The sequence below is a fragment of the Diabrotica virgifera genome, chromosome 10, assembly GCF_917563875.1.
Source record: "Diabrotica virgifera virgifera chromosome 10, PGI_DIABVI_V3a".
In the NCBI taxonomy this organism is placed as follows: Eukaryota; Metazoa; Arthropoda; class Insecta; order Coleoptera; family Chrysomelidae; genus Diabrotica; species Diabrotica virgifera.
Window position 1 is genome coordinate 34,694,662 of NC_065452.1, and position 20,082 is coordinate 34,714,743.

General features: G+C 31.4%; 1 protein-coding gene across 3 annotated transcripts in view; it reads left to right on the forward strand.

The window, feature by feature from the left end:
* Positions 1–20,082, forward strand: part of LOC126878471 (spermatogenesis-defective protein 39 homolog) — a 58,929-nt gene that overhangs the window by 18,789 nt on the left and 20,058 nt on the right. For all 3 annotated transcript variants that reach the window (XM_050641217.1, XM_050641216.1, XM_050641215.1), the window contains 3 exons: positions 365–501; positions 770–794; positions 13,653–13,797. In XM_050641217.1, coding sequence (XP_050497174.1) covers positions 365–501; positions 770–794; positions 13,653–13,797 — 307 coding nt within the window. The remainder of the gene's footprint in view (positions 1–364; positions 502–769; positions 795–13,652; positions 13,798–20,082) is intronic.

Consider the following 20,082-nt stretch of genomic DNA (forward strand, 5'->3'; position numbering starts at 1 on the left):
TATTGTTATAATTTTTAAGAAAAATGGTTATATCTTTACTTATAACTCTATATCCCAAATACAAATCACCCTTTTAATTAAATTAACTTATTTTTGTCTCTTATATTCCAAGATATAACTGTATTCTTTAAAGCGAATAACATTCTGTAGAGAAAGTTAGGGGAAAACCAAAGAGTTGCATCTGCCATCTCTCGGAGACTAGTGTACTTACACATGTAACAATTTTTCCACAGTAGAAGTCATTATTTGGAAGGTATTGGTGCAATAAAAAAAACTTTAACATTTTGAGATGTAACCCTCTTCTTCCAAATGAACGATATATCTATAATGATATGCCTATATCATCTGCTCTATTGATTTTTAGGTTATTCTATTTTTGGAATCCACTTTAAACCGTAGTATATTTGTTAACCAACTAATAAAGAGTAAGACTGGAATAAAACATTATGCCAATTATTTGATTGTGAACCATAGGTACGATGATCTAACTAGTTTTTATATGTAAGTATAATAGTTCTATACTTTGTTTCACGTTAAGAATAGAACGTTACCTACGCTTATGGAGATCAGTATTGCCAAACCTCTCGGGCATGGGTGGCTACTCGATTGCCGATATACGATTCATTCTAATCAGTACGGCGTGGCATCGGCGCGCTTCTGTCGTCTATAAGAAATACATGGGGCATCTCCGCAATGTTCTATTCTTAACGTGAAACGCTCTATATTAGTCTATATAATAATTTTGATATCTTATTATGATTTTTTTTAGCTCAACAGGTGTTTATTCCAATATGGTAAGTACTTTTATTTATGACATATCAACATACACTCTGGACCAAAATAATTAACCGACCACCTTAAAAATGTAGAAAATATTACTCATTTAGTAGCTGACATTAATATTTCGTTCTCTTATCGTTCCACTATAGCGTTATTTATGGATATAGAGGGAGCCTACGATAAAGTAAATCTTGAAATTCTTCATCGACAAATGACACGAATTAGATTTAGTAATGAATTCTCTACAAAAATTATAAAATTATACCGGAATCGAATAATTAACTTTAAAGTAAACGAGGAAATTTTAGATACAAGAACAACAAGTCTGGGATTACCTCAGGGCAGCGTTTTAAGTCCTCTATTATACACAATCTACACTTTTGACCTAGAAAGGCTGTCAGACGAATTTAGGGACCTTAAGATACTGGAGTATGCGGACGATATATGCATTTACATTGATAATTGTGATCTTGAATCTGGTTACAGTTCTTTAAACCAATTTTTTCTTCAATTTAACGAATGGTGTCATGAGAAAGGCTTAAATATTTCACTAAAAAAATCAAAATCATGTATATTCACCCGAAAACGCGCAGTTCCCAACCAGATTGTACTACAAGAGCATTGCTTTCCCGTTACTTCTCACGTAACATACCTAGGAGTAACTATTGATAGAAAATTACTCTGGAAAGAACACAGAAAGAATATTAAAAAAAGCCGAGAAAGGACTAAATATATTAAGGGCTGTAACTTACAGCTGGGGAGCCGATCCAGAAATGTCCCTGTTATTATATAGATCATTTATTATATCAATTCTTGATTACGGATGCTTTCTATACTCCCAAGCAGCCTCCAGTAACTTAAAAAAGATAGGTAATTTAGTAAATAAATGCCTAAGATTGTCCATTGGAACCTTTAAAAGTACACCAGTTTCAAATCTTTACGTGGAATGCTGCGAAATGCCTCTACAGTTAAGAAGAAAATATTTCTGTAATAAATTTTTATGGAAAATTTTATCTAAAAATAGTAGTCTAGTTAGTAAACTTCACAACCTATTTATAATGGATTTGACTAATAAGTACTGGAAGAAAAAGGAATCACTTATTTTATGTGAATCATATAAAGACTGTTAAGAATATAAAGACACAATGTATAAAAACGAAATGTTACCAATATACCAAACAAACTTAACTGATGTGCCTGAGATAGATATACGATTTCTAAGAGATTATCCCATGTATCCGAAGTCGTTGAGAAATGTGATGTTTAATTCAGACATAGAAAATTATTTTAAAAATCATCATATAGTATTTACAGACACATCTAAAAAAGACGATAAAGCGTCTTGTGCATTTTGGGACCCTATAGAAAACTATTTCGAGGCAAAAAAACTTCCGAGTGAATTTTCAAGTTATTCAGCTGAGCAAATCGGTATATGTAAGCCTTAAAATATATAAAAAATAGTTTATTTAGTAAGCAAAAATTTTTAATAATATCAGATTGTAAAAGTGTTTTAGATAAACTTAAAAACATATCAACTAATTGTAATATTAATTATCTCTTACTAAATATTTTAGTTAATTTTAAAAACTTGCACAAAGAAGGAAAAATAGTTAAGTTTGTTTGGGTTAAAGCTCACTGTGGGATTATCCATAATGAAAAAGTAGACATGCTCGCCAAGGAAGCATTAGATTCGGATAATTTTGTAAAATATTCGTTCATTCCAGAAGACCTATATACTATTTCCAAAAATATAATTAGGCAGGAATGGATGGATATACAGGGTGGGGCATTAGTATGACAAAGTCCAATTACTCGTTTGTCGTAAGAGATACGAAAAAAAGTTATTTAGGTAAAAGTTGGGGCACTGATAGGACCATAATTTAAAAATATTTTCAAATATACAGGCACGTGCGTATTGACAGGGTGACACAAACTTATGTTTTTTTAAATGGAACACCCTGTATATTTTTACATTTTTGGATTCTCCTCAATGTTTCCATTCTTAAAATATATGGTTTTGTAATATGATACGAGGTAGTTTAAAAGATAATTACGTTTTTTTGTTAATTTCGTAGCAACATTCACACCCGGTAGAATTGTAGTGATTTGACATCAAATTTTTATTTTAAGTTCAAACGATTTTTAATATAGTTTACTATTGTTAAACATTAACAGTGTAGCGAAATGTTAAATTTTAGTATACAGGGTGGGTCGAAACTCGGAATGAGTATTTTCTTAGTTTTCTTAAATGGAACACCCTGTGTTTTAGTATTGTAATGCAATGATATTTTATGGTACTTTTTTAATTCTTAAGCATTCCCTATACCTAAGTGCTTTAATTTTTAAGTTATTCGTGATTCTTTAAGCCAAATATTAATTGCAAGAAAAATTACGTGTAATTTTATTAGGTGGCCGTGAAAATATTCAATAAAAAATAATTTTTCGAAAAAAAGACATCCTAATCTGGCCTGATCCTTAATTTATTAATATTGGATGAGATATCCAAATAAATTCGTAGTTAAGATTGTTGGTGCGCAAAATATTAATAAAAACATACAATATTCTACTTACTCGGCTATGACACTAAATTTCCTTAAAAATTTTATATTATACTATTTTTATAGTTCCAGTTGCTTTGTTACCATTACTAATATGAATTTTTCTAACGAGGAACTGATTAATAAGATTTTTGTGCTAGTGGAGTATAACAAAAATGTGCTACTATGAATAAGAATTTTTCATCAGAAATTCCCTGATAGACGACAACTAAGAAAAGAAACGTTTAAAAATATACTAGAACGGTTTCAACGGACTGGACACTTAGATTATGATAAATCTGATCGAACAAAAACTATTGTAAGTGAAGAAAACAGGAATTAAATGTAATCCTTAGTGTCACTGAGGATCTGCATATTTGAAATCGTCAGTTTGTCCGAAAAATTTCAACACCCTCTATCTCGGAAACGAAGCATTTGTGGACATAAGTTTATAAAGCAAACTGTCATTATTTTTCATGCAGAATTACCCCTTAAACTTTGCCAACATTTTTTAAAAACACCCTGTATTGATAAAAAACATGTTAGTTGTTAAAGCACCTAACTTTTTTATTATCCAACATCAGCGAATGAATCAAAAAACAGAATGTTGAGAAAACATGAGGCTACAGTTAGGTTTTAATTTCAATATTTTATAAATGCTAGAATATTCCACAGGGTGATGCAAACTTTAAGAAAAAAACACAGTTTGATTCGTGCACCCGGTAGACAATGAAAATTTACCTGTTTAGCAACAATATTATTATAACGATATTTTCAAGGAATAAGGCTATAATAACATATTAAAAAAATCAGTTAAATCGGACAACAGGTTTAGGAGATATAAGCCATCAAAAGTGACCCATTTTTATGGTGGACGGTTAATTTTGGCCCAGAGTGTAGCATCTACACTCCAAGAGGAGTAATTGCCAATTTCTTTGGACTCTTCTGATTTAGTAATTGTCGTAGGGAATCAGTCCCCATTAACATTTTGGTTTTACAATTGGTTGTCTGACTTATGGCGTCTTCTATAATATTTCTCCATTCGTTCCTGTTTTTGCTTATGGTTATCCATGCTTTAACTCCCATCTTAAGGTCTGCAATTATCTGGTTCTCCTATCTAGTTTTCGTTCTTCCTCATAGTCTGCCTGATATTGGTCTCCATTTGGTGATTTTCGTGATAACTGCTTCTAGACCTCTCCTTTCTGTATTTTCCATCCATCTATGTGCTATGTGCTTTGATAAATGACAATGTCTTCTCCTTTCAAAAATTATCTTATATTGTAGTTATCAGTTGTCTAAATTCGTCATTACTTAAGGGGGGGTATGGTTTGAAATCAACATATCAGGCACATTTTTGTGAATTTTTTTCGACGCTATGGCATAATTATTTTATTTTTAAATTAAATAAACATATTAAGTACAACTCAAAGAATATTTAAGAAAAAATTCAATCCAAAATATTGAAAAATAAGCCATTGGCGACAAATTTTGGCAGGCAGCTCAAAAAAAAAATTGATTTTGCGGTGGACATCAGAACTCATCACTGGATCATATGAAACAAAAAATTCAAAAAGATTTAATTAGCTTATGAGTTTCACGAGGTAACAACGTCGAGTTTTTTTATTTTTAATGATTTTTGAATTTTTGGTATCACTCAGAAGTCAAAAATACGAAATTTTTGATAAAAGTTTTGTGAAAACCAACAGATTTAATATTGTTGAACAAAAAATAAGCACGAAACGAAAAATATCTCGACGTTGTTACCTCACGAAATCTCTAAAGAAAATCTGTGCAAAATTTCAGGTAGATCGGTGAAGTAGTTTTTTAGTTACAATGTCCACCGCATTTGAAAAAGCAGTTTTGAGAAAAATGCGTTTAAAGTTTTGACAACTGCATCTTCATCTTCTTATTTGTCTGCCAAATCGTAAAGTGATGAACATTGGAATATGTTTTTTGAATTGCGGAGTAATCTACAAAAGAGAAGGCGAACAGTTGTTTAACGTTTCTCACTACGCTCAAGCGTGCTGGCGCGAAGCCGCGGCAAAGCGAGTCGAAGGTAGGGATATTCAACACCCTGTATCTCTGGTAATTTTACTCCGATTATTTTGAAATTTTCAGAGAGTATTCTTGAAAGTATGCACTTTTATTTGAAATAATAAAAAAATTAAATATTTCAAACCATACCCCCGCCCTCCCCTTAAGTTTAATAAAAATTTTTTTTCAAGTTAAAAGTTTGTGGCTTATTTCCCAATTAGAATAGTTAATTACAAAACTGCCACAAAGAAATAACTTCAGAACAATACTTTTAAGTTTATTGGGACTGCTATTCTCCAAATGATTTTTCTCTCTAGAATCTTCAATCTCTCTGTCATTAGTTGCATTAAATGAGATCCCAAGATATTTAAAGTGTTCTAACTGTTCAAACTTATATTCGTCAATATTTAACCTTTTCACATTAACTGTATTTTTCCTTGAGTATATTAGGTATTTTGTTTTATTTTGCTTTATTGCGATACCCCTCTTGGATGCTTCCTTGCACAACTTCGCAAATTCTTCCACTGTTAAGGTTTCTGCTAATCAATGCTATGTCGATGTTGCTAAGTTACGACGTCAATGTTATAATTGAACCTTTTATTTCAGTAGCTTTTATACTCCAGGGAAATAAGCTAGAAATAGACCATGTTCGGGACACTTAAAGATCCAGGTAGCTGACTACTTTTTTAGTTATTGTAGACCTATAAGAAGAAAACCTACCTATTTCCTGCCTAGAGTTCGCGTCCGTTTTTTAATTATTAACAATTTAGTGCAAAAATCGCGATTTTTTCGATTTTTTGCAACCCATTCAAAAGCTAAACGGTTGACATAAAACTTCAAAATTTAATTTTTTAGAACATTGAAAACCCTTCAAAATGTCAATTTTTGAAAGTTAAAAAATAATTTGTTGCGACGCAAACTGCAAAATAAGTGAAAATCGTTATTTGTTAATAAATTTTACTAAAACTACTTTAGAACTTTAGTGTTTCACCTAAAGTTGGATATTGGCGTACTTAACAAACCTTCGAAGGGCCTAGCCGGGTAAGATGATGAAAAGTGCCCCCAAGTCGATTCGAATTCCATATAGGTCAACGTTTAGCATATATAATGAAACTACCTTTCTGAAATTTTTAGCCCCCTAGGTGGTCATGTGACCCACCTAGAGCCTAATTAGGGTTTTTATGATTTTATTTTTTATCTCAGCCGCATCGAGAACTAGCGAAAAACTTTAAATAAACAAGTTGTATGCTTTAAAAAGTTCTGTCCGAAAATAATTTTTTTTTAATTTTTGGCGGGAAATTTAAATTTTAGAACGATTTTAAAATTTTAAGTGAGTATAAAAAAATAACTAAGACTTTCGTTTTTACGAAAAAAATATATAACGTGTATTTTTGCATAATGTTTCACCCTGAATTTTTTCAAATTTTTAAAATTGGTGAAACGCACCTTTCAGTACATATAAAAAACCGCATTTTGTCGGTTTTTTTTTTCGTTTTTTGATACAATTTTATACATATTTTTCAAAAAAGTTAACACCGTTACTGGAGTAGGTAAAAAACTGAAAATAATTGGGGTTTGCTTAGTAAAAATTTTTTGTAACGCCATCCATTTTCAAGATACAGGGCGTTGAAGAAATCAAAATTTTACACTTTTTTTTTACGATTTTGCCGAAACTACTGGCAACATTGTAATAAAACTTGGCGGGTTTTAAGAGGTAGTTATTGTGCATGTTTTGACATACAATTAAGGATTTGATATTATTCATAATTGGCGCGCTTAGGGGTAATGGTCTGAACTTTTCAAAGAAAAAAAGATAGTACGCCACTGACATATTTCAAATTAACAATCATTTTTGAATTCCTCGTGCAATTTGCGATAAAAAAACTATCTTCTCATTTTTTTTATACGAGGCGCCGTTTTGCTGCAAAAAATAAAATATTGTAACGGGTAGTTGTTTTAAGGACGACAGACTCAGTAAAACACAATTTAAAAATAAAGCAAATATATTAAAGGTAATTATATACAGTTTAAAACAAATAAAATAAAATATAATTCCATCTTCTGCAAAGGAAAAACAATATTAAACTTTATTATAGTTATCCGATCATAATAGCAACATCGAAATAATACGATAAACAATATATACAATAATAATCTCGCTACGTTAAAACAACGTAGCCTGGAGACGGCATTTCACTTCAATGCAGTCACTCGTTCCTCGCTACTACCGCCTACTGCGATAACGATTGTGGCAAGACTCCACGTCACTACGGTGGCGTCTACCTAGGCATAGTTCCGCCTCACAAACGGCGCATCTTTGCCAGGCCAGCTGAAGCTCGTTCAATACGCGAGGCATCAGCTGTTGAGCCATAGTAAGTTCAATACACGAACCATGACTGATTTTCTCATTCTCCTAGCTCGCCTTAAATATGCTCTCGATGCCCTCTCCTTCGGTTTCCCCCAGCGGTGCCGTGAAGAAGGAATGCGCAAACACGGAGACTCCATCAGTCCCCTCCGGTAACAGCAGCTCATCGCCCGCCGAGGCATCACATCGTTACACCCCCTTCTCTTTGGAAAACAAAAAAAATGTAGCATACATTTTTTTTGTGCCGTGTGTGAAACACGGCTTGGACTCATCATCGGTGTGGTCTTGGTCGGTTCTTCCTTACTTCGTAAACTGGTCCTGGATGGCTGTCAAGAAGATGCTTCCCTCTGTAGATCTTGATCGTGGTCCCCTCATATCCATTGGGACAGTGTACCAAGGCTTTTCTACAGCAAATGGTCACATTCTTCCTGCTGGCTGCATCTGCGACGGTTTACCCTTAAGGCATGTACTTTCTGTCGATTTTCTTTCACAAACTGGTCTGGGATGATTGTCAAGAAGATGTTTCCTTCTGTAGATCTTGCTCGTGGTCCCCTCAAATCCATTGGGACAGTTTACCAAGGTTTTTCTACAGTAGATGGTCACATTTTTCTTGCTGGTTTCATCTTTGACGGTTCCATTAACAATGTCATTTTTTTTTGGTGATTCGTAAATTGGTCTCGGATGACTGGCTAGAAGGTGCTTCCTTCTGTAGATCTTGGGCGTGATCCCCTCAACTCCATTGGGACAGTATGCCAAGGTTTTTCTACAGCGAACGGTCGCAACTCTTCCTGCTCGTTGCATCGGCGACGTTTATTTTCGGTTCCTTCTCGGTTTCGGTTCCTTAAGAATCTGAAAACAAAGAAGCTTAATCATCTTTGAACGGGTTCTATTTATTTATCCACGACGTGGACCTGGTACTGAGTCTGTGTCTTTGTATGGTTCTAATTATTGCTCGGGTGCCAATTTGTAACGGGTAGTTACAAACTGCGTAGCTTTTATTTTGCTCGGGCGCCATTTTGTAACGGGTAGTTGTTTTAAGGACGACAGACTCAGTAAAACACAATTTAAAAATAAAGCAAATATATTAAAGGTAATTATATACAGTTTAAAACAAATAAAATAAAATATAATTCCATCTTCTGCAAAGGAAAAACAATATTAAACTTTATTATAGTTATCCGATCATAATAGCAACATCGAAATAATACGATAAACAATATATACAATAATAATCTCGCTACGTTAAAACAACGTAGCCTGGAGACGGCATTTCACTTCAATGCAGTCACTCGTTCCTCGCTACTACCGCCTACTGCGATAACGATTGTGGCAAGACTCCACGTCACTACGGTGGCGTCTACCTAGGCATAGTTCCGCCTCACAAACGGCGCATCTTTGCCAGGCCAGCTGAAGCTCGTTCAATACGCGAGGCATCAGCTGTTGAGCCATAGTAAGTTCAATACACGAACCATGACTGATTTTCTCATTCTCCTAGCTCGCCTTAAATATGCTCTCGATGCCCTCTCCTTCGGTTTCCCCCAGCGGTGCCGTGAAGAAGGAATGCGCAAACACGGAGACTCCATCAGTCCCCTCCGGTAACAGCAGCTCATCGCCCGCCGAGGCATCACATCGTTACAATATCTTAACGCTTCCAAAGTATTCGAATTAGTTTTTATAATGGATGTACGAGTTTATGTAGATACAATGTAGAAACTACTAATAGTATTATTTTATTTCATAGAACTTCGAAGACTTTGTAAGGGTTAAGATGTTTTATTTTTTGAATAAAAATGGCGCGTCGTATGAAAAAATAGGAAGATAGATTTTTTGTCACAAATTGAACGAGGAATTCAAAAACGATTGTTAATTTTAAATGTCAGTGGCGTACTATCTTTTTTCTTTAAAAAGTTCAGACCATTACCCCTATGCGCGCCAATGATAAATATAAAATTCTTAATTGTATGTTAAAAAATGTCAAAACATGCACAATAACTACCTCTTAAAACCCGCCAAGTTTTATTACAATGTTGCCAGTAGTTTCGGCAAAATCGTAAAAAATGTGTAAAATTTTGTTTTCTTCAACGCCCTGTATCTTGAAAATGGATGACGTTACAAAAAATTTTTATTAAGCAAACCCCAATTATTTTCCTGTTTTTTACCTACTGCAGTAACGGTGTTACCTTTTTTTGAAAAATATGTATAAAATTGTATCAAAAAACGAAAAACAAAACCGAAAAAATGCAGTTTTTTATTTTTAAAGGTGCGTTTCACCAATTTTAAAAATTTGAAAAAACTCAGGGTGAAACATTATGCAAAAATACACGTCATATATTTTTTTCGTAAAAACGAATGTCTTAGTTATTTTTTTATACTCATTTAAAATTTTAAAATCGTTCTAAAATTTAAATTTCCCGCCAAAAATTAAAAAAAAAATTATTTTCGGATAGAACTTTTTAAAGCTTACAACTTTTTTATTTAAAGTTTTTCGCTAGTTCTCGATGCGGCTGAGATAAAAAATAAAAACATAAAAACCCTAATTAGGCTCTAGGTCGGTCACATGACCACCTAGGGGGCTAAGAATTTCAGAAAGTTAGTTTCTATATATATGCTAAACGTTGACCTATATGGAATTCGAATCGACTTGGGGGCACTTTTCATCATCTTACCCGGCTAGGCCCTTTGAGACCGATCCATTAATCAGTTTAAGAGTTATTCTATTTGTTTATCCCAGAGACCTTTATTTTGCAATGAGATAAGACAGAAAATAATGAAGATATGGCAATTCTGTGTATGTCAAATGAAAGTAGAAGAGTGATACTATCAAAATGTACTAAAAAAAGATAAAAAATTATCTAATTCCAAAAATCCTAATGCCAAATTTTTGAATGAAATTTTGTGGTTTATAAACATTTAGAATAACTTTAAAAATATTGTCCGTAGAAAAAATCATTTTATATACCTATTCGAAAAGTTGGTTTACACGAATTTTTAAAAATGTAGTTCAGTTGGTGACTAGTCGTGGTAAGTGAAGGGGGAACTGGGAGCCGACAAATGCACGGGTTCGAAAACTAAAAAAGGCAACTTAAAACTACTATCATTTTCTATATCTCGGGATCTACTGAATATATTTTGATCTTCTTTTTTTAATTTGTATGTAATTTTTCTGTACATTACAAATATGTAAATTGTCTATTTGCAATTTGACATTTATTAATTAATAAACAGTCTAATTTGTTTAAACAATTTTTGAAAAAAATAATTTTTTCCCAAAAATCCATGTTTTTAATCATACTATTATTATTAATCATAGAAAAAGTTAAGGTATAGTTTAATAAATAAATTATCCTCAATAAATAATTATCTAATAAAAATAATTTATTTATTAAAGTGTACTTTAACTTTTTCTATGATCATTAATGATACGATTAAAAAATTAGATAATTGTAAAAAAATATTTTTTCAAGAATTGTGTAAACAAATTAGACTGATTATTAATTAATAAATTTATAAACAAATTGTATATTTGTAATGTACGTAGAAATTACATACAAATTAAAAAAAGAAAGATCAAAATCCATTGAGTTGATCCAGAGATACAGAAAATTGTATTAGTTTGAAATTACTCTTTCGGTATTTTTACTCGGTGGATTCGTCGGTTCCCCCTAGTAACCGTTTGAACTACATTTTTGAAAAATCGTAGAGGCTGCTGTGAAGATAAAATGTTTGTGTAAATTTTTTAACAAAAAATACAAATCCCATTCTTTAAAATGGCATCAGTGAAATTCCTTAATTATTATAAAGAAATTAGCTGTGAATTAAAAAAAACACATGGCTAACTTTGTCCCAAATGAACCCAGGCCAAATTTTTTTATTTAAAAATTCGTGATAAAATACTAGCTTTTCGAGTATATAAAAAGATTGATGTTTATAAACTACAAAATTTCAAAAATTTGGCATTAGGATTTTTGATTATATTAATTAATTTTTTATCTTTTTTTAATACGTTTTGATACTATCCGTCTTCTACTTTCATTTGGCATACTCAGAATTGCCCAATGTTCATTATTTTCTGTCTTATGTTATTGCAAAATAAAGGTCTCTGGGATAAACAAATAGAATAACTTTTAAACTAATTAATGGATCGGTCTCAAATTTTGAGGGTTTGTTAAGTACCAAAATACCCAACTTTGGGTGAAACCCTAAAATTCTAAGTTAAATTTAGTAGAATTTATTAACAAATATCGATTTTCACTTATTTTGCAATTTGCGAAGCAACGAATTAACTTTTTAACTTTCAAAAATCGGCATTTTGAAGGTTTTTCAATGTTCTAAAAAATTAAATTTTGTAGTCTTATGTCAACTGTTTAGTTTTTGAATGGGGTGCAAAAAATCTAAAAAATCGCGATTTTTGCACTATAATGTTAATAATTAAAAAACGGACGCGAACTCTAGGCAGAAAACAGGTAGGTTTTCTTCCTATAGGTCCATAATAACTAAAAAAGTAGTCAGCTACCTGGATCTTTGAGTGTCCTGAGAAAATTCTTATTTCTCTGGACTATTATTGTTCCTTCTATAGCGACATTAAATAGTGACGTTATAGTGAGTATTTTCATATTTTTTGAGATGTCGTCATCTGTTATTATTGCTGCCTTTGATTATTCCATTGTCATTTTTGTAAGCTTTATGAGTTTCATCGCTATAACTAAGGTTTTCGTGTCTTCTATTAGGTCGTGTCTTATTAGGCTGTCAAATGCTTGCTTGAAATCTATGAAAAGGATGTGTAAGTTGATTTCATGTTCGTAACACTTCTCAAGTAACTGTGTGATTATGTGTATTGCATCTATTGTTCCCTCTCTAAATCTCTGCTGGTAGTCTCATATTTTAGTTTCAATGTATTTTGAGAGTATCTGTCTGATTAATGATATCAATATTTTGTAGCAGCTGTTTAAAAATATGTTACTCCTTTATAGCTGTTGTATTGTGTGGTGTCGCATTTCTTTAGAATAGGAAATATCCATCCTGTTTTCCATTCTTCTTCACAAATCATTATTAGGTCGTATATTTTCCGTTGCAGTTCTTCTCCACCTAATTTTATTAGCTAGTTTGGGATTTCGTCTGGGCCTGCTGCTTTCTTTTGTTTTAGATTTCTTCATCACACGTAAAAAATCCTCATACGACCGATTTTCGATTTTATTTTTATCGTCAAGGTATGTTTCTTCTATGCATTCATAAGTTCTATCTCTGCCATATTTTGGCATCAATCCTAGGTGTTGGTTGTGTATATTTAGCTTTATATTAATCTTGCTATTTACTTCGAACTCTTCTAGTTCATCAATCCATCCCTTTTTATTTGTCCAGCATTTGTTTCAGTCTTTCTTTTTTCTCCTATACTCTTCCAAGTCGTCTTCTCTACCTGTCTTCAGCCATTTATTTCGTACTAGATTTTTTCCCTGGTTGCTGTGGATTTCTGACATATAGTTTAGTGTTATTTTCTCTTTTTCTATTGAATGCAGTCACCCAGAAAGAAGAAAAGCAGGTTCAAAAAGGCTAGATAGCACATCAAAAAGATATATTTTTAGACCAACTATTGATTGTAAACTGGTGACAAAATAATCATGGCTACACTTAATTATTAACTCTTAAGTGGCCCACAAATTGCGTTATTGTTCGACGAGCAAATCAGTTCGAACAAAAATGACGCAAAATGGAAGTGTGTGGGTTGAAAACTGTTGTTCTTGCTCGCTTGCAAAAATGATGCAATAATCATTTTTGTTCGAACAGACTTGCTCGTCGAGCAATAACGCAATTTATGGGCTGCTTTAGATGAAAACAATTTACGTCTAATCAACTGCATGTTTACTTATGAATGATTTTAAATTCGACATTTTCTTGCAGATGATCTGTTTGACGACATTATATAGTATTTATTGTTTTAGAAACAACTTTATTACCTAATGGCACGTGGTACTAAGAGTAAGAGCATTATACTTGGTCATTTAAATAGTTTAGGCATGGATTCTCTACAGAAAATGTATAACAAAGATGATAGTGCAGAATATAATCCATATATACAACTATTACGTAGGTATATTGATAATATATTATAACCAGATATGGATTTTAACACGCATTTACAATTTTAACATTTTTTTCTATTTTGGCATCAATTGGTGCCACATTTCTACTTTCTTAAATTAAGAATTCAGTATTACTTTTGTCCTTTTTTGCCCCAACACTGATCTATTTTTTGATTTCCGTTTATAACCATGCATCCATTCTGTTTCTTTCAAGTAATATATTTATAGAGGTCTTTATAAAGATATCTATACCGGCCAAAGACTACAAGACAATTTCCTGACAGGAGTAAGGACTCTCATAAATCAGGGATCTGAAGTACTTCTACCCATTACAGTGTCAGAAGTAAGAGCAGCTTTAAAGGAAATGAAGAAACATCAAAACAAGAAAGCTGGAATATTTAGGGGAAAGGATCCATAGGTAGAAGAAGAATTTCCTGGCCGAGAATTTTAAGAGAGTGGTATAGTTGCAGCTCAGTAGATCTTTTCAGAGCAGCCGCCAATAAGGTACGGATAGCTGTGATGATAGCCAACCTCCGATAGGAGAAGGAACTACAAGAAGAAGAAGAACCATCGATCGCCTGGTGATAATGTTTAATAAATGTTTACATGTGGGTAGGTACTGAATTGACACATATGCATAAACTCTTTATAAAAATCTTAACGAAGAGACTACTTAAACTTGATTTCTATCAGCCCAAGGAACAAGTAGGCTTCAGAGTTACACCAGGGAAATAAGGCAAAAATATACCATGTTCGGGACACTTGAGCAGCCAGGTTGCAAATGGGTTTTTTGGGTACTATACAGGGTGAGGCAGATAAAGGGCCTATTAGAAATATCTCGAGAACTAAAGGTAACAGACTCATGAAAATTGGCACGAAGGGGTTTTGAAGAGTGATCTATTTAATGAAAATATTCTTATCTATTTGCTACTTCCGGTTATACCGGAAGTTGCCTATAACTTCGTTGTTTTAAATGGGACACCCTATATATTTTTACATTTTTGGATTCTACTCGAAGTCTTATTTTTTAAAATATGAAGTTTTGTATTGTTATACAGGGTAGTTTAAAAGATAATTACGTTCTTTTATTAATTGCGTAGCAAATTTCACACCCTGTAGAATTAAAGTAGTTTGACATCAAAAACTTTATTTATGTTCAAATGATTTTTAATATAGTCTACTATTGTCAGAAATTATTAGTATAGCTAATTGTTGAATTTTAGTATACAGGGTTGATCGAAACTCGGAATGAGTATTTTCTGAGTTTTCTTAAATGGAACACCCTGTATTTTAGTATTGTATTGAAATGATATTTTATGGTACTTTTTTATTTCTTAAGCATTTCCTATACCTAACTGCTTTAATTTGTGCTTAATTGTTAATCGCACCAAGAATCTTAACTATGTAACTATTTTGGTAGCTCAACCACTATTGGGAATTTTAACGATCAGTCTAGATAAATATGTATTTATTTCCGAAACATCATTTGTGACTGAATATTTTCAAGGCCAACCTAATAAAATTTCACGTATTTTTTGTTGCAATTAATGTTTGGCTTGAATCACCAATAACTCACAAATTAAAGCAGTTAGGTATAGGGAATGCTTATAAAATGAAAAAGTACCATAAAATATTATTTCATTACAATACTAAAATACAGGGTGTTCCATTTAAGAAAACTCAGAAAATATTCATTCCATGTTTTGACCAACCCTGTATACTAAAATTCAATATATAGCTATACTAATAATGTTTAACAATAGTAGACTATATTAAAAATCATATGAACGTAAATAGAGTTTTTGATGTCAAAGTACTATAATTCTACAGGGTGTGAAATCTGCTACGAAATTAATAAAAACACGTAATTATCTTTTAAACTACCCTGTATAATAATATAAAACCTCACATATTAAGAAAGGAGACATCGAGAAAAATCCAAAAATGTAAAAATATACAGGGTGTCCCATTTAAAAAAACGAAGTTATGAGCAACTTCCGGTATAACCGGAAGTAGAAAATAGATGAAAATATTTTCATTAAATAGATCACTCTTCAAAACCCCTTCATTCCAATTTTCATGATTCTGTTGCCTTTAGTTCTCGAGATATTTCTAATAGGCCCTTTATCTGCCTCACCCTATATACCTAATACATTATAAATACAAAAATGCCCGTCACAGTTTGGACGAGAAATTTAGTTATTAACAAATAAGGGTCAAAAATGAGAGTTTTTTCGTTTAAATCGCTACAGGTAAAAATAGGGTAATTAAATGTCTCATTTATGATATTTTTCTTTTGGTAGATGAGCCAAGGTTTAAAATAGCGTTTTTTGAATTTTGGTCCGATTATTTGTTGCTTCGGATATTGCAAAATAAAACTAAAATTTTGAAAATAAAAAATTGCTATAACTTTTGCGAAAATTAATTTAGGACTTTCATATTGCATGAAAAGTTGAGTCAAACAGTCCATACAATGCACAAAAATTTTTAAGACGATGCGTCAATTAGTTTAAATTTTATTCAATTTGTTTATCTCAAAGAGCTTTTTTTCGCAATGTTATTATTCAGAAAATAATAATGATACAGCAATTCTGTGAAAACAACATGAAAGAAAAATAGTCATGTTCTGAAGCTATTTTCTTGTGGCATTTTTACAATTTTAACTATTTAGAATGGGAAATAAGCCACAATATTATTAAAAAATGATTTTTTATTAACGTTTCGACGCCCAAATCGGGTGCCGTTGTCAAAATACAAAATACTATTAATATAAACAAAAATGTTGTTGCTTAGTAAAAAAAAAAAATTCTTCTAATAATTTATTTAATTTGACTCATTTATATCGGCAATTCAGATACATATGATACATTTTAAAGTAGAAGACTTTAAAATGATATTGCCAATATTTATGAGTTGCGTTCCTGGGACGACTTTACTGAAAGATAGTTCATTCGATTACATGAAATCAACCCCAACTCAAGAATATCCGTCACAAAAAAAAAAAAAAAAAAAAAAAAAAAAAAAAAATATCATAGCATGTGATCTGCCTTTAAAAAGACAACCACATGCAACGGTGACATTAAAATTCTCGCCTTAGAGATCTCATAGTAAATCACGAGGGAAAACCAGGAAAAACCTCGTGATACTATCCCGACATCGTAAGTATTTGGTCTTACATTTAATTTATTCTCAAAATTAATACCAAATTCTGACTTTACTATAATTTTGTTTAAATTATAAATAATATCAATAATACATGGGTATATAAGTAATACTAAAATATAAAATATGTACTAACTCGACTATTGACTTACTAATTGTGGTATTTTCTTTCTATTGACTTCCTCTTTCAGTATGGGTATCCACATCCTACTGCATTCCACCGAGGAATTTGCGACACAATTGGTTTCGTTTAGCATAATTAGAGCCGCTTCTTTGATTTTTCTCTTTTTACTATCTGTTTCTTTCAGGACTATACTTGAATCTCTCCACTGAACTCTATGTTCATTATCCCATGCATGTTGACATATTTGAGATCTATCAAATTCTCTATTTTTAATATAAGATTGATGTTCACTTATTCTAACGTTTAATGGTCTTGATGTTTCACCTATATAAAACTGTTCGCATTCACAAGGTATTTTATAAATACAATTCTTTGTCCTTTCTTGTTCATTGTTAGGTTTAGTTTTAGATAGAATAGATCTCAATGTGTTGGTTGTTTTGAATGTTGTTGAAATGTTGAATTTATTTCCAATTGTTTTAAGTTTCTCGGATAGTCCTTTTATGTATGGTATTGATATTTTCCTCGTATTATTTCTTGTGAATGTTGTAGGATCCCGTTCTATGTTGTTCTGTTCCATTCGATCCAATCTTGACAATTCCTTATTTATAAACGATAAAGGATAATCATTTTTTAATAAAACAGATGTTAAGAATTGTTTTTCTTCTAAAAAGGAATTCTCGTTAGAACAAGTAATTTTGGTTCTATCATATAAGGATTTTATGATTCCCTTTTTAACGTTGATGTTGTGATTTGATTTGTAATTGAGATATCTGTTGGTATGTGTTGGTTTTCTATACACTTGAGTCTCATATCCAGTATCCTTCTTTAAGACTAAAACATCGAGGAAAGGCAGGGTGTTATTATATTCCTTTTCCATTGTAAATTTTATTGTCTCTTCTTGATCGTTTATAATATTCAGGAATGTATCCAACAATTCTGATCTATGAGGCCATATTGAAAACACATCATCTACATATCTCCACCATACAGTGGGTTTTAAATTTTGTTTAGAAATGATATTAGTTTCGAACTCCTCCATAAATATATTAGCCAATAATGGAGATAAAGAGGAGCCCATTGCTAGACCAAAATTTTGTTTATAAAATTCATTATTTAGTTGAAAATAGGTATTATTAGTACATAATGTCAATAACTCCATTATAGCTGATACATTTAGTTTTGTCCTAGTTGTCAATGTATCATCATTCTCTAATTTCGTTTTGATTATGTTTAAAGTTTTATCTAATGGCACATTTGTAAATAAACTGTTTATGTCAAAACTTACTAAAATATTATTTGGATTAAACTCAATAGTTGATAATTTGTTTACAAAATGTTTTGTATTTTTTATAAATGTGTCATCATTATTAGCAAATGGTTTTATAATGTTTAATAAAAATTTTGATAGTTCACTACAAGGAGAACTGATGGTACTACAAATGGGTCTAAGTGGTATGTTCGCTTTATGAATTTTCGGTACTCCATAAAAATGTGGTGACTTACTGTAATGAGTAAAAATATAAACTTACATAAAAAAATCATTTTTTAATAATATTGTGGCTTATTTCCCATTCTAAATAGTTAAAAAATAGTCATATTTTCAACGCATTTAAAAAAATCATTAAAAAGTCATTTTTATCACTCAGAAAACATTTTACTAAAATAAAGTCATTTTTGGCTTATAAACAATTTGAATAACTATGTTAATATTGACTGTAGACTAAAACTACAATGGAATTTTAAAAACTGGTATTTTTTACGAATTTTCAAAGAAAAACTTTTCGCCTAGTTTAATTACGGTCAAAGTTAGCCACTTTTTTTTTATTTAATTGACGGCTACTTTGTTTATAACAATTAAGCAACCTAACTAGAGCCATTTTGAAGTTAAAGATATATAGTATAGGTTATCTGTAAAAGTTTGAGTAAACTTTGAACCTCAACAGAGTGGTTAATAAAGCTTTAAAAATGGCGTCCGAACGGAATTAATTCGTGGTCGGTGGAGGGGAATTACTAAAATACGTGCACTCAAAAAATGAAACTGATTCTGTAAACATATGCTGCTATTAATATCGCTGGAAATTGTTGATGGATTTTGATCATAATTTTTTTAATTTGTATGTACTCAGGGATATGAAAAATAGATTACGACCGATTTATCACTCAGGGATATGAAAAATAGATTACGACCGATTCTAAGACCTACCGAATATACATATATAATTTCATAAAAATCGGTCAAGCGGTCTCGGAAGGGTATAGAAACTAACACTGTGACAAGAGAATTTTATAGATGTAAATATATAGATGGCTATTAACAAATAGGGCTTGGTGATAGAAGAGTGAAAATTAAGATTTGTATGTATTTTTTAATTCTACATCATATAAAATTAAGGTAGATAATTGTGTCCAAAAAAATAAAAAAAAAATATCAGGGGGCAACCCCCCTTATAACTTATGGGTATAAAAAATAGATTAAAACCTTTTCAACGTCCTACAGGATGAACGTGTAAAATTTTATAAAAATTGGCCAAGCCGTTTCGGAGTAGTATGGTAACTAACACTGTTACAGGAGAATTTGATGTATATAGAAGCAACTGCGAATTAAATAATAAAAGTGGCTAACTTTGAACCTAATTAACCTAGGCAAAAAGTTTTTTTCTGAAAATTCGTATAAAAATACCAGCTTTTGAAATCTTAAAGTAGATGTACTCTATAGTCAATATTAACAAAGTTATTCAAATTGTTTAGAAGCCAAAAATGACTCTATTTTACTAAACTTTTTTCGTAGTGATAAAAACTACTTTTTAATGATTTTTTCAATACTTTAAAAATATAACTATTATTCTTGCCTTTGGTTTCCACAGAATTGCTATGTCATTATTATTTTCTGAACAATAACATTGCGAATAAACAAATTGAATAAAATTTAAAACAATTGACGAATCGTCTTAAAAATTTTTGTGTAATATATGAAATGTTTGACTCAACTTTTCGTGCAATATG